At 43.9% G+C, this 26,801-nt stretch overlaps 1 protein-coding gene across 1 annotated transcript in view; it reads right to left on the bottom strand.

Annotated features, from left to right (window-relative positions):
- SPTLC2 (serine palmitoyltransferase long chain base subunit 2) overlaps positions 1-26,801 on the bottom strand; it is a 111,788-nt gene that overhangs the window by 44,857 nt on the left and 40,130 nt on the right. The window contains exons 6-9 of the mRNA XM_045015064.1: positions 24,380-24,473; positions 22,069-22,174; positions 20,915-21,134; positions 19,008-19,134 (exon numbers count right to left, since the gene is read on the bottom strand). Coding sequence (XP_044870999.1) covers positions 19,008-19,134; positions 20,915-21,134; positions 22,069-22,174; positions 24,380-24,473 — 547 coding nt within the window. The remainder of the gene's footprint in view (positions 1-19,007; positions 19,135-20,914; positions 21,135-22,068; positions 22,175-24,379; positions 24,474-26,801) is intronic.

Genomic DNA, 26,801 nt, shown 5'->3' with positions numbered 1-26,801 from the left:
GTTGTCTGCAGTTTCTACAACAGCATCCTAGAGGGGGAAAAAAAGGGGTGGGGGGAGGATGTTTAAAATACATTTGATATTGATTTTAACCTAAGTGATGAAAAGTGCTAGAATGGCAGTCCTGCAGACTACCCACAAAGAATGGGTACAGTAGCAGTGTAAGCTTCCTCTACATGCTGTCCTCTGCGGAGAGAGAAAGAGGACCCACTGTGGTTAATACTTTGTATGATGGGGATAAGTGCCCACAAGAAAAAACCCATCAAACAATTTCACATCACTGAACAGCCAGATGTCAGTAACAACTGAAGTAGAAGATTTGGAAAAGGAAAGGCATCAAGCCATTCCCAGTCCCCACAGAGGTTTAAACACTTTTTAAAAATCCCTATCAGTATGGATCATTATTGATCACATTCAGTACCCAGTCACTAGAATATTCTGGGTACCTTCTGTCCAGTTATCAACAATCCTGCAGTTCTAAGAGGGTATGGCCCAGGTTACTAAAATACTGTTCATACTGTATAACAAACTGACCTAATTCATAACTAATACCCTCCTCCAGTTCCATATGGGATCTTTGAGCACAGACTGCCAGTTGGACCAAAAATTATGCAGTATGGAGAGAAACCATATGGACAATGATAAAACCACTAGTCAATGTTTCAAACCAATACTTCACAGGATGTGGGTAGTTCCTTACCCTGACCTCACCAAAACAACTGTTCCATGCTATATGGTAATCAGACCTTGATATGCAGCAAGTTCTCACTCTCATATTTACAGATTTCATTTAAAGATTGTGTACACGTCAGTTCCGTCTACATCAGGGCCGGCTCCAGGCACCAGCTTATCAAGCAGGTGCTTGGGGTGGCAACTCCGGAGCGGGGCGGCACTTTCAGGTATTCGGCAGCAAGTCCCTCACTCCCGCTCGGAGCGAAGGACCACCTGCTGAATTGCCGCAGATCGCGATCGTGGCTTTTTGGGGGGTGGGGTGGGGGACTGCTTGGGGCGGCCAAACCCCTGGAGCCGGCCCTGGTCTACATACACATCATCAAGACTACGAGAGATTCCAAGTGGGCTGAAAAAAACCTGTTGGATACAGCAGTTTACCCCCCCCAAGGACTAAGGCAACTTTTCACTGAACATTTTAAGTGGATGTGCAGTGTTACATTAGGACTCCAACAAAGAGAAACAAAACTGATGCATGGCTTGATTTGGCTTTTAAGTATTCAGCTGAGAATGTGTTGTGTGTTACAGGGACCAAGCTTGTGGCACAGGACCCTTAGCAGCAGACAATCTTTTCATCACATCTCAAAGCAATTTACAGTGCAAGTGCTATTTAAGAGCTAGGTATTTGGAGCAGTTTTGTTCAAACTTCATGATAAGGACAACAACAAGATGACTGCTGGCTAGAAGTATGGCAGCATCAACTGTGGTAAGATTCTTAACAATGATCAGAAACAGTTCTGGAGAGATGCTGAGAGCAGCTAGTACAGACTGACAGACAAGAAACAGGGATAAAGAAGCCTTCAGTTTGTTTTTAAAGGAGGTAGAAAGTGGCAAATAAGGCTGCAGGGAAGGGATGGGAGAAGAACTGGGACCAGTGCTGTTCAACATTCATAAATGATCTGGAAAAGGGAGTAAACAGTGAGATGGAAAAGTTTGCAGATGATATAAAATTACTCAAGACAGTTAAGTCTAAAGCAGACTGCAAAGAGTTACAAACTGGGTGACTAGGCAACAAAATGGCAGATGAAATTCAAGGTTGATGAATGCAAATTAATGCACATTGGAAAACAATCCCAACAATACATACAAAATTATGGGGTCTAAATTAGTGTTACCACTCAAAAAAGATCTTGGAGTCATTGTGGATAGTTCTCTGAAAACATCTGCTCAATGTGCAGCGGTAATTAAAAAAGCTTGCAGGATGTTAGGAACTACTAGGAAAGGGATAGCTAAGACAAAATTTAATGTAATATGCCCGTACCTTGAATACTGTGTGCAGTTCTAGTCACCCCATCTCAAAGACATATTAGAATAGGAAAAAAATACAGAGAAGGACAACAAAAATTATTAGAGGTATAGAACAGCTTCCATATGAAGAGAGATTAAAAAGACTGGCATTGTTCAGCTTGGAAAAGAGATAACTGAGGGGTGATATGACAGAGGTCTATAGAATTATGAATGGTGTGGAGATAGTGAGTAAGGAAGTGTTGTTTACCCCCTTATATAACACACAAACCAGGGGTGTCTCAATTAAATTAACAGGTAGCAGGTTTAAAACAAACAAAAGGAAGTACTTCTTCACACAAAGCACAGTCAATCTGTGGAACTCATTGCCAGGGGACGTTGTGAAGGGCAAAACTATAACTGGGTTAAAAAAAATTAGATAAGTTCATGGAGGATAGGGTCCATCAGTGTCTAGTAACCAAGATGATCAGGGATGCAACCCCATGCTCTAAGTGTCCTAAACGTTTGACTACCAGAAGGTGGGACTGGATGACAGGATAGATCACTCAAACAAAGACAGGATACTGTGCTAGATGGACCATTGATCTGACCCAGTATGGCCATTTTTATGTTATGTTCTTGAGGAGAGAAAACTCAAGAAATTCTATTAGCATCTGTACAGGTCTGTCTCATCTTACGCTGGGGTTACATTCCGCAGTCAGCGCGTAAAGCGAAAATCGTGTATTTTCAAAATTACATTGAGTGTAATGGCGGGCGGGATCGCCCGCACTACAGAAACAGTATTTAAATTGTTATTTTTCTCTTTTTTTCCCTCGTTTTTGCCGACCGTGTAAAGCTGAAATTGCACACGTTAAATGCACCTAAAGATGCGACAGACCTGTATCAGAGTGGGCAGTGGGAGGAAAGAAAGGACATAAAACTGCAGTACTGCCTGATTTTATTTGTGGGTCAGGATAGCTGGATCTTCTTCAAGGATACTTGGGAAACAGTGATGGGTAAGGCTAACTGTTCTGCAGGGCATATACCAATGCACGACATTATACCTTTTAAAAGATTAAAGGACCAGGACCTGGATAAGGAATGTGTGTTTAGAAAATGGACACAGCAAAGGCCTTCAGGAGGCCATGTGGTGGAAAGAATGCAGAAACTCTGAAAGAATTTCTTCCAGCCATGCAAGAGCAGCTGGATGTACTGGATAAAATAATTTTTAAGGTTAGGGTTTTGACTTTTAACTGGAATTTTTCTAATGCTTAGCTTACTTACTGTAGCAGCCTTAACTTTATTAATTGAGTTTTTTTACTGGAAATTTCCTTCATATTTCTAGAGAAGGTATAATTTGAGCATAAATTAGGCTCCTGTATGACTGGCAAGATCTCCAGACACCTGTTAATGTTGAGCTGCAGCACACAGAACTGTTTATGAGTTCAAGTTCTCCCCTCCCTCCAGGTTCTTAGCCGCCGTTTTGTCTACACTCCCTCTCAGCAGACCCTGTCCAAGTGATGGTCCTAGTCTGCAAAAGGACGGAGCATGGTAGCTCATCAGCTCCAGTCCTTGTGAGCTGTGGAACAAACACCAGAAACTGATTTCAGCTGGAAGAGTCAGTGGCAAGTGAGAAAGAACGCTGGACATTATTCAGCTATTTGGGGCACATCTTTACAGTATAAAGTGATTAAAACTTTACATTATATGCCAAATTATTTTCCGCACAACGATTTATACAAATAACCCTGATTGTGATGAAATAAATACAACCCACAAGTTATTACGAATTTCTTAAGATGAATTGTCCTGGCCCCCTCTCACTCACAAGCAAAACATATGCGGTCACAGGTACACATTGCCTCCCAGCTGCTATAGTTCATTTATTGCTGGTAAGCATCTCAGACTGACACTGAGCTTAGGAATACCTCAGACTGCTTCTGCTGAGCTTAGTGCTGTAACTGTTGTGGGTCTGAGAAGAATCCCACAGAGGGAGAATAGAAAGAACTGAAGGAAGAGTTTTAACTGTCCAAATGCCTGCATATTTCTGTGCTGAAGTGTTATGTCTATAGGATTCAACTCACAAAAACTGTTCCCTTCACAAACAAGCTGCCAAGGAAAGTTTTCCACACTGGAGTACTGTATTTGAAACTTTTCCATGCTGGCTTCAGTGACAGCAATAGACACATGACTATGAATGCGATTAATTTTTTCTGTGATTCTTTAATAACTATCCTGTGCATGGAAGGTCTCTCCACAGCTACCCACTGCCAATGTGGAAATCTTTGTAAATGAGAGAGGGCCAAGAAATATTAGAGAGTTTTCAACTGGTCAAAAGGGCTAATTTTTGACAAGTGGTAACTTAAAAAATACTTCATGAAATTACTTTAGATCGAAGGGGGGAGGATGTTGTGCTCCGTTCTAAGAGGAATAATATTTTGAGGCAACTTTTCTCCTGTCTTGCCTTTCGTAGGATGAGGTTTGTGAGAATGTCAAGCTCATAATGGAGCCCTGGTTGCAACCTTAACTATGGACAGACTACTGTCCATTTATAATACTGACAAATTCTCATTAAGCTTAGAGAATTTACATCTCAAAATTAGCATGCTATGATATCTGCAGAGACTGAAATGTATCAAGTCTGGTCACATACAGAACACTCACTTACCCTACTCTAGCTGTCACTGAGATGTTGTAGTCAGCGTATGTGTGCATGAGTCTCATGCAAGCAAGACAGGAATATTTTGAATAGTAGTGTCCATTGAGGCCACTCCTACACCCTGTTCTTTCTTGTGCTCCCGTGCAAGAGCACAAACAGTGGAGTGGCTACAGCCCTTCCTCAGTTCCCTTGCAAGCCAAAGCCTGTGTTATTGAGGGACTCCAAAAGTCAGGGATGTTGGGTCAGTCAGGGGATTCACATGGAGAACATCTCAAAGACTATCACAGTTACTGTAGGGTAATAGTTCTCTTTTCAATTGAATGTTCAGTATGGATCCCATTATGGGTCACTGGCTAGCAGCATTCCCTAAGGATGGTGGGAAGGAAGCGTTTCAACTGTATCAGCTGAACAGGACTGTAGCATTCCTCTCCCGGAGTTGGGATCTGACCTAGCAGCAAAAGCCACATTGTGACAAATACGACAATCTCCTGGATAAGCCTTACTGAAGTAAGTTTAAATATCTTTGGGGCTATGGTATTAAAAATGCAATGGTCCAATGTATTATTGTAGAATTGTGTGTAACCTACTTTAGGAGATATGACTAATGTAAATGTTGGGAAGTGTTAGGAATGTCAAAGGACTTTTCGAAACCATTAAAAATTAAACCATTTAAAATTAAACGGGTTTCCCAGGAAGTCTCTAGGAAGGGGTATGTCAACATAACCTCTCTGGTTAGGCAACACCTAAGTCACATGAAACTTTACACTGGAGAACAGACTCCTTGTCTGGCTGGTTACCTAGTCAGTCTCTTCGAAGACCCCCAAACTGGATAAAGGATTCACTCAGATTCAGGGGCTTCTTGTTCTGAGCAAAGGGTGTTATGAACTTGAAACCACAGGGAAACCCCTGGGTGGGATTTGAAGGACTGCTCACCTGCCAAAGCCCATGGTGGAATCTTGGTGATCTCTGGTAAGCTTATTAGCATGTGCAGAGGTTCTTTTACTGCTTCTCTGTATTCTTTTACATTAAGAATAAAACATTCTTGCTTAGAAACAGCTGTTGGTAGATTCACTGTGGTAATTAACGGTTAGCCGTCTCTGAAGAGAAAGCAAGAGAAGGCTGCTTAAATAGCATGCCTTTTTCTGGGGCAGTGTAGTGAGGGAACTGTTCAGCTTTGAAATACCCTGATCATAAGGGAGGGAAAAGCCTAGAGTGGGTGCCCTTGCAGGACCATAAAGGGGGAATACAAGTGCAGTTGCCCTGAACTGTGACTCAATGCATAGTGTAACAGCGGTCAGTGGATTAACTCCATGTTGCTGCCTTACAAATTATGCAACAAGTATGCAGCCTTTTGAAAAACTTCATTACTAGGATGAGAAAAGACTAACCATGACCACACACTCAGATAGCAAGTGGAGACTGCGGCTAGACTGCCACATAGGACAATGCTAAAGGTTGGAACTTTTTGCTCCGGAGGGGGTTTGAGTGCAGGATCATTGCTGGACACCATCCTCCTGCAGGGGAACAGAAGCCTGCTTTATGTCTTTCCACTGAATCCCAGAATCAAGAGCCATGATCCTTCTCATAGCTCCAAGGCCAAGACAGTTCTGACTGACAGACCTATTACAGATAGTCATTTAGCTGCTGATCCAGTTCTCAGATACCTGGACCTGATCTCTCAGATACTCCATCTAGAGCCAAAATGTCTGCACCAGACATGTGGCTGCTGGCTTGTTGCGTATCACGGACAGGGATGGCTCCTTACAGGTCCAGGAAATCCTGGTACAGAACAAGAAGATGTCTACCATGAAAAATGTATTCTACAGAGGTTCTCTATCTGGGCAGCTATGTACAGTCTAGACCCTATCCAGGCCTTGATACCACAGACTACTTACTGCACTTAAAACAGACCACATTTCATTCATCTACAGTGGGATCCACACCGGCATACTCTAAGCAGTAGAAAATATTTTCTTTGCACCCACAAGGGTGCAAATAATCTTAAGTACCAGTCTTTAAAAGCTGATGAGACTGAAGAAGTGCTAGTGTTAGGCACTGTCTCAGTCAGACCTCTGAATACTTTCTCCTGGCATTTGACTACAGGCATTATTGTCTTGGTAGAACACCACATGGGAGACACAGTTCAGAGACTTCTGTAATACCCAACATTATTTCTTCTGCTCAAGGTCAATTCCTAACCTATAGTGCCTGGGATTGGTGGACCCCTTTGCCTCAGATTTTTCCCAACCAAATCAAGGCCTGGACTACACTTAAGGTTGGTGGCATATGCAGGTTTCTTAGGGGTGTGGGGAAAAAAAAAATCACACCCCAACCAGAGCTATGCTGACAAAAGCCCTAGATGCTGTTATACCAGCAAGATTTAACTTTCATAGATTCACAGATTCTAGGACTGAAAGGGACCTCGAGAGGTCATCGAGTCCAGTCCCCTGCCCTCATGGCAGGACCAAGTACTGTCTAGACCATTTCTGATAGACATTTATCTAACCTACTCTTAAATATCTCCAGAGATGGAGATTCCGCAATCTCCCTAGGCAGTTTATTCCAGTGTTTAACCATCCTGACAGTTAGGAACTTTTTCCTAATGTCCAATCTAAACCTCCCTTGCTGCAGTTTAAGCCCATAGCCTCTAAGGATAGAACAAGAAGCAAAGGTGAACAAGTTTTCTCCATCCTCCTGATGACACCCTTTTAGATACCTGAAAACTGCTATCATGTCCCCTCTCAGTCTTCTCTTTTCCAAACTAAACAAACCCAACTCTTTCAGCCTTCCTTCGTAGGTCATGTTCTCTAGACCTTTAATCATTCTTGTTGCTCTTCTCTGGACCCTCTCCAATTTCTCCACATCTGTCTTGAAATGCGGTGCCTAGAACTGGACACAATACTCCCGTTGAGGCCTAACCAGCGCAGAGTAGAGCGGAAGAATGACTTCTCATGTCTTGCTCACAACACACCTGTTAATGCATCCCAGAATCACGTTTGCTTTTTTTTTTTTTTGCAACAGCATCACTGTTGACTCTCATTTAGCTTGTGATCCACTATAACCCCTAGATCCCTTTCTGCCGTACTCCTTCCTAGACAGTCTCTTCCCATTCTGTATGTGTGAAACTGATTATTCCTTCCTAAGTGGAGCACTTTGCATTTCTTTTTGTTAAACTTCATCTCGTTTACATCAGACCATTTCTCCAATTTGTCCAGGTCATTCTGAATTATGACCAAACTTGTCAGCATAATTTAGGTCTTGGTCTACACTTCAAAATTAGATCAACGTAGCTATGTCAATCAGGGCTGTGAAAAAATCTGCATCCGGAATGGTATAGTTAGGTTGACCTAATCCCCACTGCAGATGCAGCTAACGGAAGAATTTTTCTGTCAACCTAGCTCCTGCCTTGGAGGGGTGGATTAACTACATCAACAAAAAATAATTCTATCAATTTAGGAGTGTCTACACTATAAGCACTGCAGCTATGCCACGGTAATGTAGACATAGCCTTATTTCATTCGGGGAGCTGGGATAAACTATGATGGCAAAAGCACTTTTGCTTGCATACACTACATCCCCACTAGGAGGATTAGCCACTATAGCTATACCAGCAAACCCCCTCTAGTCAGACAGTTAGTATAAAAAAACAGGAATGAGATGGTAAGGGCAAGAGAAACAGGCATAGCTGGTTTCAGAATAAATTATTTTAACTTTGTGTTCTACAGGCACTACCTTTATGGTAGTAAAAAAAAAATTAAGATATGTTGGCAAGATTAGAAAACTGCTTGGTTCTATTAACAGTGTATTTTTCCAACGTGGGATGGCACTTATGCACAAGCTCACATACTAAATATTACAGCTTTAAAAGACAGAAAAAGTAGCTGCTGTGCATGCTTAAAAAAAGCTCTCTGCTTCCCCCATGCACACGTATGATTTAAGGAACAGTGTTTTCTTTAAAAAAAAGTTTCTTTAAACATTCAGGTACCAGTCATGAGAGATTTTCAGCCTTGTCCACACTGGGGAGTTTCACACAAGTGTAGCTGTACCAATGTAAAGAGTGACTTGCACTAGGGTGGTTTACATTAGTGCCTGTCACCCTTTACATTAGTTTTGTCAGAACAAGTACAAAAATCTTAGTGCAAAGGTTGGTATTTGGTCACATGGAGGGCTTTCTTTGTTTCCAGCTGCCAAGGGCAGCTTGAACTACTATTTAGATTGTAAGCACTCTGAGGCCGGGAGCACCCTTTGCTATGTGCCCGTACCATTTAGGAAAGTATTAGCTACTTATATGGCAATAGTACCTAATACTATTTCTGAGTGTAAATAAATGCTGTAGTTGCCACAGGGATACTGCTTGATGGAAAAAGAGATCATGTCCATGAGACTATTCATGCCCCACCTCCAATCAACCCATCATGCCAGCCTTTATCACCCACTAATTAAATTGTCTCATGGTTACAGAGATATGGGAAAGTACAAGGAAACAATCTGTTGCCTCTCTTGTACTTTGATTGTAAACAATTTGGGGCAGGAACCTTCCTTTTGGTTCTGTATTTGTACAGCACCTAGCACAATGGGGTCCTGGTCCAGAACAGATTCCTAGCCTCTACAATAAATACAAATAAGATTAAATGAGAAGTTTGAGGCCCTCTGATCTAGTAACTCATACTCCAGTGCTTAAGCTAAGAACTCCCAAGTTCCACACTGCCCCACCCCTGGCCTAGAACCTCTCTTCTCTGCCATCTCATTTGCTAGCAGCCAGTCATTCCTGTTCAAATGCTTCACCTCACAAACCCCAAATCAAATAATCAGTATTAGAAAAAAAATTGGCATTAGTAAGACGTGCTGTTTCACAACAGGAATATTACTTCCATCCCAAGTTTGAGGATTAGTGTTCTAGAAGCACTCTGGATAGAGAGTGCTATACATGTGCTATTTATTGAGAGAAAAAAAGCACCTAATAATTTTATTTGATCTCTAAATTGATGAAGACAGACAAATAAGCCATTTAAACAAAGCTAGTTTAAGATTCAGATTTCCTAGCTGCTGTCCCTGTATGACAATTCAGCTTTTGTAGCTATGTAGACCTAAGAAAACATAGAAATAGCAGGAGTTGCTATGCTATAGGAACAAGGAGAGTGAAGAGACAGATCTCACCTGAAACCTGAAGTGGTGCATTAGAAAGTTTTTAACAGCTGCTACACAAACACCACATTGTTGATTAAAAGTCCAAAAGGTGAGAGAAACATACCGGAGAGTGCTGACACCCCCAACCCAATAAACACAGCATCAAAGAAGATATAACAATACAAGTTCTGTCAGCATTTGTAAACAAACATTCCTCACAGGACCAAAACCAGGACCCCCCACCCAGGTTAAAACGGTTTTCCTGGAGTCTGACTATGCTCCATGGGAGGGAGATAGGGATGCAGCAGCTCAATGGATTTAAAAGACCCCCTGCTGGAGGCACAAAAACAGTGAGTGATGTTTATAGCTGTCAGTCCCCTGGGGAGAAGCAGGAAACTCTTTATGACCCCCACAGTATTTGTTTCTCCATCAGTTCCCCAGCCCAGCTTGGGATTCTCAAGGGCCGCAACAAAAAATGTTTCACTTTGCTCAAATTAGTTTTGACTGGTCCCTGGGTTCCTAAGGTGATAACTTAACACCTCATTAACAAGTCCATTATTAGTGGAAATTCAAATAAGCTGAATATAATGCTAATTGAATGTTTTCAAATTCAGCCTGCACCAGGACTTTTTATTCCCCTTTCAACTGCAATAGCAGCCACTGCTTCTGTTTGAACTATATAGAAATTGCCCAAGTTTTGACGTTGCAAACAAGGTACAAATAGCAGATTACAAACATGGGGCTGGAAGCCACTTACATTCAGTGTCAAGCTTTCAGGTCTGCTCCTTAGGTTGTACTTTGCATTATTACACCTGCGTGTGCACATGTAGGTCTCACCTCTGCTAAGAAAAAAAATTCTCTTTTTTCAATTAAAGAGACAGCTATCTTGTAAAAACCTAATGGAGACCAGGTACAGGGTAGTTTTATCTTGATTTAGCTAGTCTGAGGCTGCTTCAACACTGCAAAAAAAAGGTACAATTTTACAGAGAGATAGTTTACTCAAGATAGCTGTGTCATGTAAAATGCTGATGGAAACAAGGCACTGTGGCTTCTACACTGATGTAGGTAGGTGAGGTCAACTTAAGGTAGGCGGTATAGGGTTGACCTTGACTAGGTACACTGGGATAAAGGCTACCTGTGCCCTGCCGTCATTAGAATTTTAGAGGTCAGACTCCTGAAGTTTGTTTCTGAGTTTCATTTTCCTGTTCTAATGCAACTAGCTCAAGAGTGCTGTGTTTGGGCTCAGGAGCAGAGGAAGGATTAAATTAAAACTGTTTACACAGATTTCTATTTATGATTGATCTTAATTCAGGGTCTAATATTGGTTGAACTTTCTAGTTAAGATGGCTCCTGAGACGGGACTTGTCCACCACATCAACTTTTGCAATCTCTTTATTTAGATCATGAGCTCTTGAAGAGGGAGAGTCTTACTACACATTTGTACAGTGCACAGCACAATGGAAACCATCCTTAAATGAAATGTCAGGGTGCTACCATAATACAAACATGAACTCAGAAAGGAAAATAAGTGGCAGCCTTGAACAAGCTTACCCCACAGTCTAAGATCCACGCAAAGCATGCCACCATTTAGATTGTGTCAATCTTCAGAATATCATCTGCATGCTTTGAACAGTAATGAAACAGTTACCAGTGCTGATGTTACACTGGCATGGTTAGATTGCACAGTTAACACCCACTGATATGTAAGGGACCAGTTCACACTTGGAGGGTTACTATTGTACCAATTTACTCTTGGTTCATATTCAAGACATTTCTCACAATCACCAGGGAAGAAACTTGGTTCTTTTTTGAAAAGACTAAACTAACATTCTGCTCAATGAGAGGGCAGACAACAGAAGGTTTAGTTCAAACTGTCCTGATTCAACCCCTCCTTAACACTGTTCGCAAAGGTGGTCACACTTCTCACTCAGCCCCTTCTTATTTCATAGATTGCTTCCTCCATGCCTCAAGTCAGTCCTGCTTACTGACAACCACTCCCTTCACTCCTGTCAGCCCTGTGAAGACAACACTGCTGGGGTGAACAAGCTGAATTCTACTCTGCCTGTGCATCATCAGCCCAATTCCAAATGCCTGATCTATATTGCTGGCTCTTATGCAAGAGGCAGAACAGACCCAGCTGGATTCTCAGATCCCAGAGTGAATTTGTAGCATCAACAAACTTTTGACTCAAACTGAGCCAACTGGTTCTGCAAAAGTCACAGAGGGTAAATTCTTATTAATTTATTAGATTATCATCATGGACAACAAAAGAGCACCCATTCAATACTCTGGAAGCCCTTGACAATAACAAACACCCTAAACCGAACCATCAAATCCCTAGATCAATTCAAAGAACCCAGTCACAGCATAAAGAATTAACCAGTCCCACACAATCCCCAGTCCCATATCACGACAGTCCATCCCTACTCAATCCCCATCTCATTGTGGCTGAGTGGGAGGATCTTTAAGGGTCCAGCCTTCTGAATGGCGCTACTGATGCCAGTAGTCAGGCCAGGACCCCAGAGTTAATGCATATCCCAAATCTGTACTAAGGGTGAGGAGGGGGAACTCACCATGTTATTTTCAACTCTGACCTAGTCTTTGAAAAGAAAGCATTTACTATTTCTGAGCAAAGAGCACAGGAAAGAGCAACAGCCATCAAATCTAGAGAGGGCATCACCAAGTCAGGCAGATGCATCCGAGTTCGGAACTACTCAAGCATGCCAACTGGGAGGAAACCAAATCCTCAAGTGACCATCTTACTAATTTCTCTTCTTGACTCTCCACTCTCACTTGACTGAGTAAAAGAAATATCAGCAGTTAAGTAGCAACAGTCAGAGCTTTTGCAAAGATTTTAAAAATTTTACTATTAAAAGTTTCTGGGGGTTTTTTTTGTTTGTTTGTTTTTTTAAGAGGGGGCAGGGTGTCTATCTGGGATTTCCATTTCCAGTAATATTTTGTATTTATATATGACAAGTATTTGGGCAGACTTGCTTCATGGCCATTTAATACACACACAGTTTGTAAACTAGCTCTTTTGCTAACGGAAATTCTCGCTGGTTTTCCCTATACTTTGATTCTATCACCATTCAGTTGAGAGATCTGTTTGTAAAGCTCTTCACTGCAGAAACACAAGATCCAGGAATTGCCCGCTCAGTCATCCAGCTTAGCATGAATATTACACAGGACCCTGCATTACACCATTGCCATGAATATCTTTTGTATCCTGTATTTGCAACTTGAAAAGGGCAGAACCTCAATTTCCTCCCACAAAGCCTTTTCTGTTTCCTAAATATCTGTGAGAAGATGTTTTCCCTTAATATCTACCTTAAACTTCTCCTCCCATAGCTTCATTTCACTGCTCTTTGCTTTGCTAGGTTCTTTATGGTTATCTAGGCAGTCATTCACAACTAGTTTCAGCAGACTTGAATTTAACAAGGCTCAGTGAATTATTTCATATATTGGAGCCTCTATCTGGAAAAACAAAGATTCACGCATTGTTCAGCCCCAAAGATTGAAAAATCACAATTTGTACCAGACTTCATTTATAGGGACCATTTCACCCTACACAGAAAGGCAGGCGCTTATGAGTTGTGAATTCAACAGACATTCTATGCTAATGACACTGAATGTTATTAATCCTCTGTTTTAGAATACTAACATTCAGTGGAGACTGCAAGAGCAAGGAAGTACACACAGCTATCCTGCAGGAATCTAGCCAGGATTAGCCTCCTTACCATTGCAAAGATGCCACTGGATGCTTAAGGGCCAAGGGTCTGTTTTATGTCTAATCTGAAGGACACTTCTGGCAGCACAATGCTCTCTAGCACAGGCACTGGAATACTTACTGACTCGGGGTGAAGAGTGTCCCTAGCACCACACTACAGCACTAGGGTCAGTAATGAAGGAAGAGCACCTCTAATGAGTTATCCACACTACTTTCTACAGTAGCTAGGTTTTCCTGGATGCTGCCACATCCGATTAGTGAGCATTCACAACGTTGCTGAGCACCAAGATCAGACACTATCAGAGTCCGCATGAAAGCGAACCAATTGATTGCTTTACTGATTAACATGAGCAAACTGAGAATCCTTAATCTACATGTCACATTTTTTTTGGTGGGATAAGGCAGCTTGCTGGAACTGGACAATTTTTACTATAGAAACTATCACACAACACACCCTCCAATCACTTTCAAAATCTCCCTTCCTGGATTTCACAACTACTTGTTCCACCCTACCTCCATTCACTCCTGTAAGGCTGGCCTCCTTCCAGTTCTCTGAAGTTAGCTGTTTTCATTTGTGCAGCAACAACTTGTCAGCCTTGCAAAGTCTGCTCTCCCGTTCCTACCATGGTGATGAAGGATGACAAAAGCTAGAGGTTTATACTGAAAATTCTACTTGTCCAAGGCAATAATTAACTCCCATCCACTGAAGCCACTCAACTGCTTCCTCTATGTCCTACCCTAAAGCTTGCCTTCGCAAGCCTCAGATCAACTCTCTAGAAGGCATTTTGTCATCTTGCATAACAAGGATGCTCCTTAAAAATATGGGGATGTTCATGTTTTATAGAAATTAAAGTTCAAATGCAAAAATGTTTCATTTCCTTTATTGGAAGTCTTCAAAACCATGCAGAAAGACACGGCTAGACATATGTCCCTTTTTCTTTTGGGGAGGGGCCCTCAAAGAGGGAGAAAGACAGGAGGATGTTGAACTGTTAAAACATGCTCACATCTGCAGCACTCACCATTTATGCTTCCTCTGATGGGAACTCTGAATCTAGAAACCATCTCATTCCCCCTTCACTTTTTTATAATCATACAGCCCAATGCAACAAGAGAATGGATGCCCATACAAGCTGCAGTTAGAGGCTCTGTTCCTAGAAGATGGCATGTCCCACATATTTCAGATGTTCCCTTCTTAGCTCCTGTTACTTTTGCGGAAACATTCAAAGGCTCCAGAAAGCAAACTCATACGATCCATTTCAAGACTACAAGACTGTCGCTTTAGTTAGTTATAAGTAAAGTAGTAAATAGAAGCGGTGGACTCTCAGGTTTGCAGGATAGGGACCCAAGACTGCATTGCTACAGAGAAGGACTTTGAGGAGCACCTACTAAGAGCAGCAAAAGAAATGGCAGCAGCTGCCCAAGGACAGAAACATGGCTCAGCCATCACTTAGACCAGGGGTTCGCAACCTTTTTTTCTCTCTGAGGCTTCCTCGACATGCTATAAAAACTCCAGGTCCCAGCCTAGGGAGGGGGGCACACCCTCAGGGGAGGGGCCTTGGGCATAGGTGCACTTTGACTTCTGTTTGGGGGGTGGGAAGGGGTCAGCAGGGCTCGAGTTACCTCTGCATGGCAGGGTCCAAGGAGGGAGTGCCACCTCCACCCCCTGACTCACCTCAGCAGGCCACCCAGCGTGTGCGTGTGTCGCACAACCAAAAATTATAACTCAAAGGTGGAGGGGCTTAGCTCAAAAAGTCTGAAAACAGCTTAGGGTGCAGGGAGGGGGGTGGTGGCTAGGGACCGTGTGCGGGCAGGAGGGTAGCTCAAGTGCAGGAAGGGGGTTAGCTGGGGCTGTGCGTGGGCAGGAGGGTGGCTAGGGGCTGTGTGCTGGGAAGGCTCTGCCAACCACAGAGCCAGGTCTCCCCAACCCGGATGGCTCTTACCGGTTACCTCTGCTGGTGCAGAGGTGGTTGGGAGCCGAGGAGCAGCTTCAACCTGGAGAGGAGGAAATGCTGTGACTGCCTGCTCCATGGCACCAGCCAGAGCAGCAGCTACCCAGTACTACCCTGCCTGGCTCTGGCTTCCCACCTCCCATCTGGCCTGGGGGCGGGGAGAGAGGTGTGGAGCTGCCCCCAGGACTGCTGTGCTCTTGTGCTGCAGTTTGGTGGTGGTGGGGAAAAGGAATGCCCTCCATGTGCCCAACTCTGCCCATGGGCTCAGGGCTTCTGCCCCACAGGGAGCACCAGGGCTCGGGGATTCAGCCCCGTGCCGTCTGGCTTCAGTTCCGTGGGGGGTGCTAGGGCTCGGGCTCTGGGTTTCAGTCGCAGGGCCCCACAGCCCCCTTGAAAGGGTTTGCGGACCCCCAGGGAGCTGTGGACCCCCATTTGAGAACTGCTGACTTAGACAGCTGGAATGGCCATGTTTTCTAGCCTACCCCTCCAGGATACAGTCACTTCCACTGACACATGATGTTTTTAAAGCCATATGGGCTGGTTTGGACAGCACCACGTGGGCACCTATTATGAATGTCAGCAGGTAATAGCCAGCACTGACAGATTAGTTTAAACAGATAATGAAGTAAAAAGGTAAGTTGCTATCCCAATCTAGGCTGCATATTCATGTGTTGTCACCTAACTAAATCTATTCAGCCTGCATTCGCCTCCTGCCTGAGCTTTGCAAATGGCCATGCTGGTTTCCATGTGTATTTTAGCTAGGCTGCATGCTTACTAACATCCTGTTAGCTAGTGACAGCCTGCTGGAAAGACCTCAAAGGGAACATTTCCTCCAACTGCACAATTTACTTTAGATTGTAGTAGCAGCAATATATTGTGTTGCAAGTTTGGAGATCTCCGCCTTCCCTCCCCGGGCTGATGCCTCATGAAATTGAGAAATACTTTTGTGAAGAAAGTTCTGCTTCTTTCTTAACTATCTCTTCCCATTCTATCCAGCAGGGAATACTACATACAAATTACAGACTTTATATTGCTCAGAGCCCAGAGCCAAGAACAAGGAAATCCAACTATCAGTTCCTTATATGGCTTTGGCAAGGCCATTGTCTGCCTCAGTTTTGCCCATCGGTAAATAAATCTTAATTAGCTGCCTACGGAATGGCCAGAGAATGTTCATATAGCATGATGTATTACTCTTGGTTTCAGAGATGTTCAACAGCACTCCAGTACAGTCCTTAAGCTATCTACCTGTTTCCCTTCCACAGTTACCACTCATTAGGGCCACTATCCCTGTATCTTACATAATTTTACTTTCCAAACATTGAACATCATCATCCTGTCCTTAGTCCTTGTGGTCCAGTGATAGTCAAAAACAGGACAAGAGTTCCTTAAGGTTACACTGAGCAGCAGCTAGGTCTGCACAAAGGAGTTTTAACCAGCTTTCTCCATGGAACAGGACTGCAAAGCAGCAGTGACTTTAAAACAATATATACAGAAATGTTGATTCACGAACTTGAACTATAGAGGAATTGGCAATTGGTACTGCACTGAAAATGAATTGAAAAAGGACCATTTCAAGTACTGTAGTAATCATCCCAGCAAGAATCACCCTGATGAAGTCAAATGGAAATTTAACAACTTAATGATATTCTTCCAGGAGAGATGAGCCTGCAGTGATCCATTTACCTGAGTGTGGATAAAATGAAAAAACTTCAGCTTTCCAGGCTGTCAAATCCAGCACCTTTGAATAGCACTAAAATTCACATGAAAGTCTGCCACAATATGAAGTTTCTTTGATACTACATACCAGCTCTCAAAGGCTTAGAACTTTTCTCTGGCAATACAGAAAAGTTACTAAAAATGCCAGTGCTCCTAAAAGCCACCTTCAAAAACTGGTAACATGTGCTCGTCTTAACCATTTATGTGGAACTTCCAATTAGTTACACATTCTTCAGTCCTCACTTGCTTAAACACAGAAGACACTGGAAGTGACCCAACAGAAGCCGTGCCTGAGGTGATCAGTTTGAAATGTTGGCAAATCATAGAATATTAGGGTTGGAAGGGACCTCAGGAGGTCATCTAGTCCAACCCCCTGCTAAGGCCCCAGCTGAGGAAGGCACTGAAGGACCAATCCCCAGACCAATGATCAGCCAAAGTAGCTCTGACGGTGTCACCTTTAGGAAAGGATGCATGACTCATCTCTTTGCCATAGTTGTATCCATCAATAACCGACCATGTGGTAATGCTTGTTCTTGGAGAGCTAGAGAGAAGGATTCTAGTGCAGGATCCAGTACTCAAAGCGTGGGCTGCAGCCCGAACCCGAACCATCTACTCTGCTATTTTTAGCCCTGCAGCTCAAGCCCCGGTAACATGAGTCAATTGACCCAGACCTCAGAGACTTTGAACTGCAGGCTTTTCTTTGCCGTGTACCCTTAAAAGCACTCAGATGTGACTGCAGATAGCATTGCCTTGGTGATTAGCTACTTTTGCTTCCAGAGCTACCACCATAGCAACAATCAATAGCATTAATTTTACTTTAATATAGTACAAACAAGTTAGATTATTCCTGATTTAAGACAAGGAGAAAAAAAAGTTACCTTGAGTTGTGTTCAACATTCTTTTACCACAGGAGTTCTGTCAAGTCAACTAGTCTGATGGCCTTAATGTCACAGCGTTTGCAGTGTCGTTGGGGCCTTGTTGGTCCCAGGATTTGAGACAGACAAGGTAGGTGCAGTAATATCATTTATTGGACTAACTTCTGTTGGTGAAAGACAAGCTTTCAAGCTCATCTTGTCTCTTTCACCAACAGAAGTTGGTTCATTAAAGATATCATCTCACCCATCTTTTCTCTCACAGTTACAGAGCAAATACAATTCTTCAGTGCATACTACCACCTTGTGGCCAAAAGCTCAAAACACTATGAATCCAATATATTTGTATTAGTTTTAGAATTCAAAAAAAGGTGTTTGGACTGCAAATGATATGTATTCTGAATGAAATAGTGACACCCATCAACTTTTAAAAAAGGCTGATGCACAATGAGCATGCTATATTATAAACAAAAAACTGCTAGACCAAGCCTCAAGTTCGTTTCAAAACAAGGTCTCAATTTGGAATGATACAAATTCTAAATACTGTAGTTTTGCTGCTAAGTATTTCCAGTTACTCTGAAAAACTCAACCACTACACCTTTCTCTGAGTGATCCTAGGATCCTAGCAGATCACTCAGAGTAGGGAGATATGATGTGTTTAAGTTCGCATTTTTTTTTGAGAGAGAGGGGTAAATCAATATAGAAGAGAAAATTCAGCACTGTACAAAATGTCAGTTTGCCTTTTAGGTAAGATTAACCTGTCCTACCTTTTGCTGGAATTACCTTGCTAGATTACTAGCAGAGCAGCATTAGTTGTAACATCCCTTCTAATCAGTGAATAACTATCTTATCGCTTCAGGAATTAGGTTTAACAAAAATGCATGCTAATGTGTCTGGCAGCAAGCACAGTTACCAGTGCCACTGTTATAAAAAGGTTCAGTTTCCAGCAGTCATAGACCCCCCATTCCAGGATTTGGAAGCATTTACCAAATAGAAAAAAAACTTACCAAAAGTTGTGCCATCTTCACCCATAATGCACTTCATGGAGATGAGGATTTGCTCCATAACAGGTGGTGACAGTGACGTGGCATACACTGCACTATGAGAATGCGTACGAAGGTAGTCAATCAGCTCCTGACAAAATGAACACAGGAGGCCTTCAGATACCAGCCTCAGGCAGAGCGTAAAGAAATAGGCTCCAGTGGCACCATGACCACCCTACAAATGGGCACAGCACCACACGTTTCACACACATACTCCACAAGTCACCTAGAAAAGGCTGGGAAGCTCGTAAAAAGCTGCTTACGCCATTTGTAACTAACATCTACTACAACTGAAGTGTTAGCAGTAGGGGTGAAACATCCCTGTGCACTATAGTTTGTATCCCAAGGCAGGATGATGGTTGATAAAATAAATAAATAAATTGCTAATTCAAATGTAGACTCATTCTGCCGATGCGAAACCCAATTCTGTGACCAACAAGATGTCTGGAATTACTCAAGCTGTGCACAGGTTGTGTTTTGAGAGCAATCATTCTGTCATGGGAAGATGCAAATCAATCCTCTCATTCCTGTGTGGTGGTGAGTAGGCTCTGCAGATGGCTATGTATCATGTTTGATACAAATCATTGCTAAGCACGTCACTGAACAAGGCATATAAAAGTCACAAGGGATTTCTGCTAAGTGCACTATAGATAAAGGCAGCAGGTATTAGCAAGAACTTCAGAGAGCCACTCCCTTTCTATTACCCACTCCTCCCGTCTGCACTCAAATATAGCTTTTGCCACAAGATGGAAGCAAGCCACGTGGAAGATAATGGGCACCACTCCCTGGAACGGTTACTTATCAGTCATTGTATAATAAAACTATTCCACAACCCCCAGAAATGAGAACCACTACAGTAAAACAGCACAGCACATAGTGGGACAAATTCTGGCCTCCGCTATGAAAAAAGCTATGGGACTGCACAACGGTAACCAGGGGCAGAAATTTCTCTCAACATATATTACTCAAGTTCTATTAGCATGATGCTGTTTTTGTCCCCTCCAAGCACCAGAGGGCTTTAGAGCAGTGGTTCTCAACCTGAGGTCTATGAACGCCTGGGGGTCTGCGAAAGGCTGTCATTCCCACAGAACAGCGGTTTTCAACCTGTGGTTACAGCCCTGCAAATCTGGGGATATCTGCTTTATAGACATGGACCAATATTTTGAGGATCAGATGCAGATACAAATTTTGTATCCACACAGGGCTCTTGGGAGTCTGCACATAACGTTTAAGATTTGCAAAGGGGTCCACAAATGAAAAAAGGTTGAGAACCACTGCTCTAGAGCAGGGCTTCCCAAGAGGTGTTAGACGTCCCCCGGGAGGACTATCGAGCATATAGCAAAGAGAGAAAGGACTATGGAAAGAAAAAAAGATGCCTGAGAGCAGATGAAATAGCATACAGTGTTGCTCCATAGAGCTTAATTAGGAGCTAGGAAACCCTTGCCTTCAGAGTTCTCACTGCTAGCTTCATTAACAGGTAGCAATTAAAAAAAAATCCCTACCTTAAAGCACTGAGTAGCTATTAGCAGAAGAATTGCACAACCTCTCCTCCCACAGTCTCAGCAGCTTTAACTTATCACTCCTTCAAGGGAATTAGGAGTTCTTAGGGGAACTTTTTCCTGGATTCAACTCATCCACATTGGACAGAATTCCACATAACTGAACTGCACAATGTTTAGTTCCCAGTGTACCACGTGAACTCAAGAAACAAGCTAACTCTGAAATTAGCAAGGCCTCTAGGGACGTATCCTGGTACAGAACCTGGTAGGGCCCTAACTATCTGTTACCCAACTAGTAGTTTCCTCTTTTTAATCTTCAGAAGCCCAAATGAATAGCTTGCTTCCTACCATGTCTCCCCACCACTTCTTTACCTTCTTGCCTCCAATGTACCCTCCAGCAGCTCCAAAACTCTTGGTGAACGTTCCCATCATAACATCCACATCCTCAGGGTTAAGTCCAAAATACTCCACCACACCCCGGCCAGTGAGACCCAGGGCACCTATACTGTGAGCCTCATCCAGGTACAGGTATGACTTGTACTTCTTCTTGAGGGCAATCACTTCAGGCAGGCGGACTATGGAACCCTCCATGCTGTTGAAGAAAAACAGATCAAATCAGGTTAGATTCAGCTTTAAGGGGTTTTGATAGCTGGGGTTCTGTTTGGAGATTCTAAACTGGCTTCCTACCCTCCTTATCTTTACTTGCTTTTAGCAGTTATGTAATTATCGTGGAAGCATTATCTACAGACCATAACACATCTATGGAAAAATTTCTTTTACAAGTGTTTATGTTTAAAAACAAGATTTGTTGCATTCTGTGTCCAAATTTCCTTATTCTGAAAGTCAGCATCACAAGTTAAACAGATTAAGTTGCAGCAAGGATGACAGACCAATCCAATGCATTCTGTAATGTGTTTCCATCTAAAACAGATGCTGCTTCTCTGCCTCACAAACCTCAGTGTCCTATGCTGCCACCAGTTAACTTGACATTGTTGGTCTCCTAAATGAGACCAACCAGGCTGAGCCATGCCTTCCAACAGCAGCTCCAGACCACCTGATCCTTAAGTCATGAACTAGGTGCAAGGGCAACTGATCTCCCATTTATATCTCCCACACACTCTCAGAGAAGTCATGAGATCTTCACATATTGCCATCTATTCCCATTAGCATGATCAATAACAGATCACCAGAGAAGGGAACTGGACTAGAGGGTAATAAACACAGTCTAAAACCTCAGCTCCAGAGCTTAGCATGTTTGATGTAAACAATTTGTTTAGATGAGTTAGAATTTGTGCTGTATTTAGGAGATGGGAAGCTTTCCATCAGTACCAGCTGTTATTACAGGAGGCCACGTGGGAGGAGCTTACAGATCAATCTAGGTCTAAAACAAATCGTCTCTCATCAAGAGCGACAGCTAAGAGGCATGCTCATATTAATCAGCTCTACAGCTTGGTCCAGCAATGGAACCCAAACCCTGACAGCTGAATCCTGTGAAGAGTGTAGGCAAGGTAGAGAATAACTTGTACCTGTAAATTCCCTCCACCAGGATGAGGATTTTTTTCCAGGGCCTGCGGGTGCGAGGTTGCCCATGCACAATGGCATCTCTGAGCAGTTTCTCCAGGCTCTGCATGTCTGCATAGGGAAAAAAAAAAAGCATTAGCACAACATAACTAACTGCAGGAGCACACAAATGAGGTCACAGCTACAAGTCTCAGCCACCCTCTGATATGAAGAGTGGCCCACAGAGACTAATACCTGTGGAATCTATACTCTATCATGATCCAAGTTTGGCCACATTGCATTGGAGGCCACATCTCCTGCAAGCCACATCTCATGTTAAAGGTGACTGTGGCTGTGTGGTATAGCACTGACACATGATTTCCACTATAGGCCAGGATCTGGTCATCCCTGGTTAAGAGTACAACAGTACAGAGATCAGAAAGAGACAGACTTGGAAATAAGAGGGAAGAGAGAAATGGATTGGTAAATGGCAGGTGGAGATGAGTGAAGGCATTTGATGTTTGGGAAAAACAAGAGTAGGCTTAGTGGTTGGAACAAAGGCACCAGAGAGGAGAGAATGAGTTCAAGGATGATGGGCCTGAGGCAGACAGCTGGGGATTGGGCAAAGGAAGATAGATGAGGAAGCAAGTTCTCCCCTAATGTCATTTCTGTCTTTAAATAAACTGAACGAGATGGTGGGTGGAGAAAAGACAAGAGTTAATAAGGAAGAAAATCTGATGAGACCTGATGGGGTTGGAGGTGTGGAAAGAGAAAGCTAATACACAAGGAACAAAGCAGAGTAAAATAAGCAAAGGACAGTGAGTGAAGGAAGTTGGGGTAGTTACAGGCCTCTGCCCTCTAGAAACACTGCACTTGAGGAGCAGAGACCAGAGGCAAGGCGAATGCACAGGAGAGAGAAGAATTCATACCACACCATAACAATAAAGTGGAGGGCTGTGAGCAGCAGCATACTCCAAGACATCAGTAGCCTGAATTGAATGACAGTGCACATTTAATTATGCAGAGAGGAGTGAGAGAGATTGGTCTTGTCATTCAACATCAGAGTGCATTTGAGTGATGAGAAGAGCACACCACATAGCACTTGGAGATCCAGTTAATGGAATGGCTAATGTGAATAAATCATGGAGGAGTCAGTCCAGACTAAGAGCCCAAAGGAAAGAAAGACATTACAGATGGAGTGATCAACATGGAAGTTTAAGTGACATAGGATGAAGACAGGGAGGCGGAGGAGAGAGCCAGGCATGGAAAACAAATTATGGGGAGGCTGGCGGGAAGCATAGACAATCACAAAAAAAGAGGAAAGAGTGTGATATTGAAAAGTGGCAGTGGGAGGAGCCAAAAGAACCTTTTCTTTCTGGTTTCAGAGTCCAGGAGACTGTGCCAAAGCATGGTTGCCAGGCATGGGTAGGGGTACTTAATTTTAATGTTTTTTGTTCATATGATGGACAATGATTACAGAACTATGTTAGGGAACCTTATTGCAGCCTAGATCCTGACCTAGGAAACTAAGCAATGACCTAAAACCATACGACAACCTAGATCATCTATCTAGGTTCTTACATGACTTTCACCACTTTAGTATCTGACATGGATTGTAATAAGATTCTGTATGTGTGCTGACCCATACATGATACAAACTGAAAGGTGTGAACACCAGCAGTTCCCCTGCATATGCCAGACAGCCATGCACTGGCTTTATATTAGGGATGTAAATATTGTTTAAAAATAAGTTAATAGTTTAAACTATTAAAATTATATTGTTTAACCGATTAAAGGGAGAGGGCCCGGGGGCTCCACTCCAGTTGGCCCCAGGGCTGGGAGTTAATGGTAAGACTAATGCTTACTGGTTAACTGTTTAATATTTTACATCCCTACTTTACGTACGAAAAGCTATAAGGGGACCCAGAAATGCAACACCATAAAGTGCTACTGATTGGAGCGGAGGAGTACTGGCAGAGCTGGGAAGAGAAAGCCTACATGACACCTGCCTCCAACGTCTAGATTTAATTAATCAGATACCCACATTACATAAAGAACTAAATTCACTCACCCAGTTTAAGAAATTTCTTCCTTAAGTGTCTCTCTCAACAACCTTAAAAAAACCTGTATTTAATGGCCAATTTGCAGAGAATAGAGCTTCCAATCCAGGGTTTGCAACACTATTAACTCCAAGGTGCTAGCATCCCCTAAGAGCCTCCAATTCCTGGAAATGGGTTTCCCAGTTGGAAATTCAGATTTACAGCAACAAGAGGCAGGGTTCTCAAAAAAGAGTGTTTGACATGTCTGAGAGGAAGTGCCTCCCCAACAGGTACTCACTGTTGTGCTTGAAGATTCGAATAGTTGCTCCTGACAGTCTTGCTCCAAGCACTAGTGATGCATGATTCAGCTCATCGCTCAGTATCAGACAGCCCTGCACAAGGGGGAAAAATGAGGCAAAAAGGCTGAATAGACTGAGGCTAACAGCAGATCAGTGTGATAAGACTACTCTTATTTGCCTTTAGTCAGAGTACTCTTCAAACGGCTGTGTTTGTAGTAGACGAGACAGCTCTGCCATTGACTATCACTAGTAATGCACATGTGTGCACATCCCAGTATCCTGCCATCAAGTCAAGATCAGTGATTCATCATATGAATCCTGCGGGGAATAAGTGAAAGCCATACCTTACTAGGAAGTGCAGTGTGCTATACAGGGCATCTACACACAGCTGGTCATAGTGTCAGTTTGTGAAAGCCGAGTATGTCTGAAAACCAATTTAATCCATTATCTCAGGGAGAAGATAAGATTCCCTAATGTCGTTGAACTAGCACCTACTAGTCATGCGATCAGCCTTATATTAAAAGGCGGCACAGGTATTGCTATTAAGCAATTATAACTGAAGTTTGTTAAAATCAGTGTTCACACAAAACAGAGAACAGGAAATGTAACACAAAACAGGAAGTTTTCAATGCAGCCTGACTCACCATCAGGAGGTCTGCATATTTCTGACCACACAACCCTTATGGATTTCACACCATCCCCAGCCTATCTTTGGCTCTGTCTACTAGGAACTTGATGGGCTGCTGCTAACGACTGTCAGCAATGAGCCTGTCTCCTCCAGAACCTGGTGCTGAAAACTGTAGAAAGTACACAACTGTTCTCAATCATGTTTTGCCAGTGTTGAAAAACTGACCATGTCCTATCTGCATTACAGTTATGCAGCTTTCTGGGGCATGCCAGGGCAATCAAAAGGACCCGGGCCTTGTCCGTATTTATCTTTCCCAGAACCTTGCCGATCAGCAGAAATGGGGGAAAGGCATAGAGAAACTGGCTTGACCAGGACAGGAGAAAGGCATCAAAGATAGTGCCCCATCCCAGCCCTCCTCCCGCCCCTCCCCGAGCAGAATGGGGGAGGGCAACAGTTCTGCCGAGTCACGAACAGGTCCACGTGGGGAGTTCCCCACACTTGGAAAAGTCTGTGCACCACCTCTGGGTGGAGGGGCCACTCGTGCTGAGACGAGAAGTCTCTGCTGAAGCAATCCGCCCACACGTTCTGGGCGCCTGGCAGACAGAAGGCCTCTAGGCAGATGTCGTGGGCTATACAAAAGTCCCACAGCCTGAGAGTTTTGCAGCAGAGGGCAGAGGATCGGGCCCCGCCTCACCTGTTGATGTAGAACATTGAGGCCGTTGTCTGTGAAGAGCCTGACCATCCTGCCCTCCAGGTGCGAGTGGAAGGCCATGCACGCCAGCCATACCACCCTGAGCTCCTTGATGTTTATGTGGACGGTTAGATCCTGAGCCGACTACAGACCCATTGGAGCATGTTTCTCGGGGAGGACCACCACCGATGTGGAGGACTAGTACTGTCGGTAACAGCTGCTCCGCGATCGGCTCCGGCGGGCAGACCCACAACGGCGAGACGACAGCGATCGACGCCTGGGGCTGTGGAGGCAGTGCTGTGGTGGGGTCCTGGAGCGGGAGGACAAACGGGAACAAAGTCTATGTTCGTGCTGGGACCGGCTGCGATAGCCCCTCCACGATGAGGACCTTTGGCGTTGTCTGCCTCAGTCCCATCGGTGTTCGCTCCTTGAGGCGGAGCAGTGCCGAGAGTCTCGATCAGACAGAACCCAACCAGACAGCCTGGTGGGCATCAAGGGCGATCCACGTGGACTTTACCCTGAACAGACGCTGGGCCGTGAACCGCATCAGGAACGTTCCCTTGACTGAGACCAGTACTGAGCCGGGGGTGACTGTGGAGATTCCAGCGGCAGCTTGGCTCTGGAGCGCAGGGCTGACATCAGCGGTGCTCCTGGTACCTGCATGGACATATCATCCTGGGCCCCCTGCAGGGCCTCTGGCGTGGAGGGCATCTGGACAGCCAGGGAGGCCTGCTCCGAATGGGCCGGGCTACTCCACTCAACTTGAGTCAGAGGCCTAGAGGCCAGTGGGGATCGAGGACTGCCAACATGGGTCTAGCCTCTGTCCCAGGTTTACTCTGGTGCCGGGGCAAAGAAGGCCTCTTCCTAGCCGCCTTGGTGTGCCCTGTGGATGGGGAGCAGTGCCGACTAGTCGATGGCGCCGAAGGGTCGCCATGCACTGACACTGCGGTGCCCAGTGCAGACTCAGAGCGGCACGCTGGAGCTGGGGTCAGCGCCGACTCCATCAGAATAGCCCGGAGCCTAATGTCCCTTTCTCTCTTGGTCCGAGGCTTAAATGACTTGCAAATCTTGCAGCGATCGCTGAGATGGGTTTCCCCCAAAA

Source organism: Mauremys mutica, chromosome 4 (assembly GCF_020497125.1).
Source record: "Mauremys mutica isolate MM-2020 ecotype Southern chromosome 4, ASM2049712v1, whole genome shotgun sequence".
NCBI lineage: Eukaryota > Metazoa > Chordata > Testudines > Geoemydidae > Mauremys > Mauremys mutica.
This window is presented reverse-complemented; position numbering and strand designations above follow the sequence as displayed.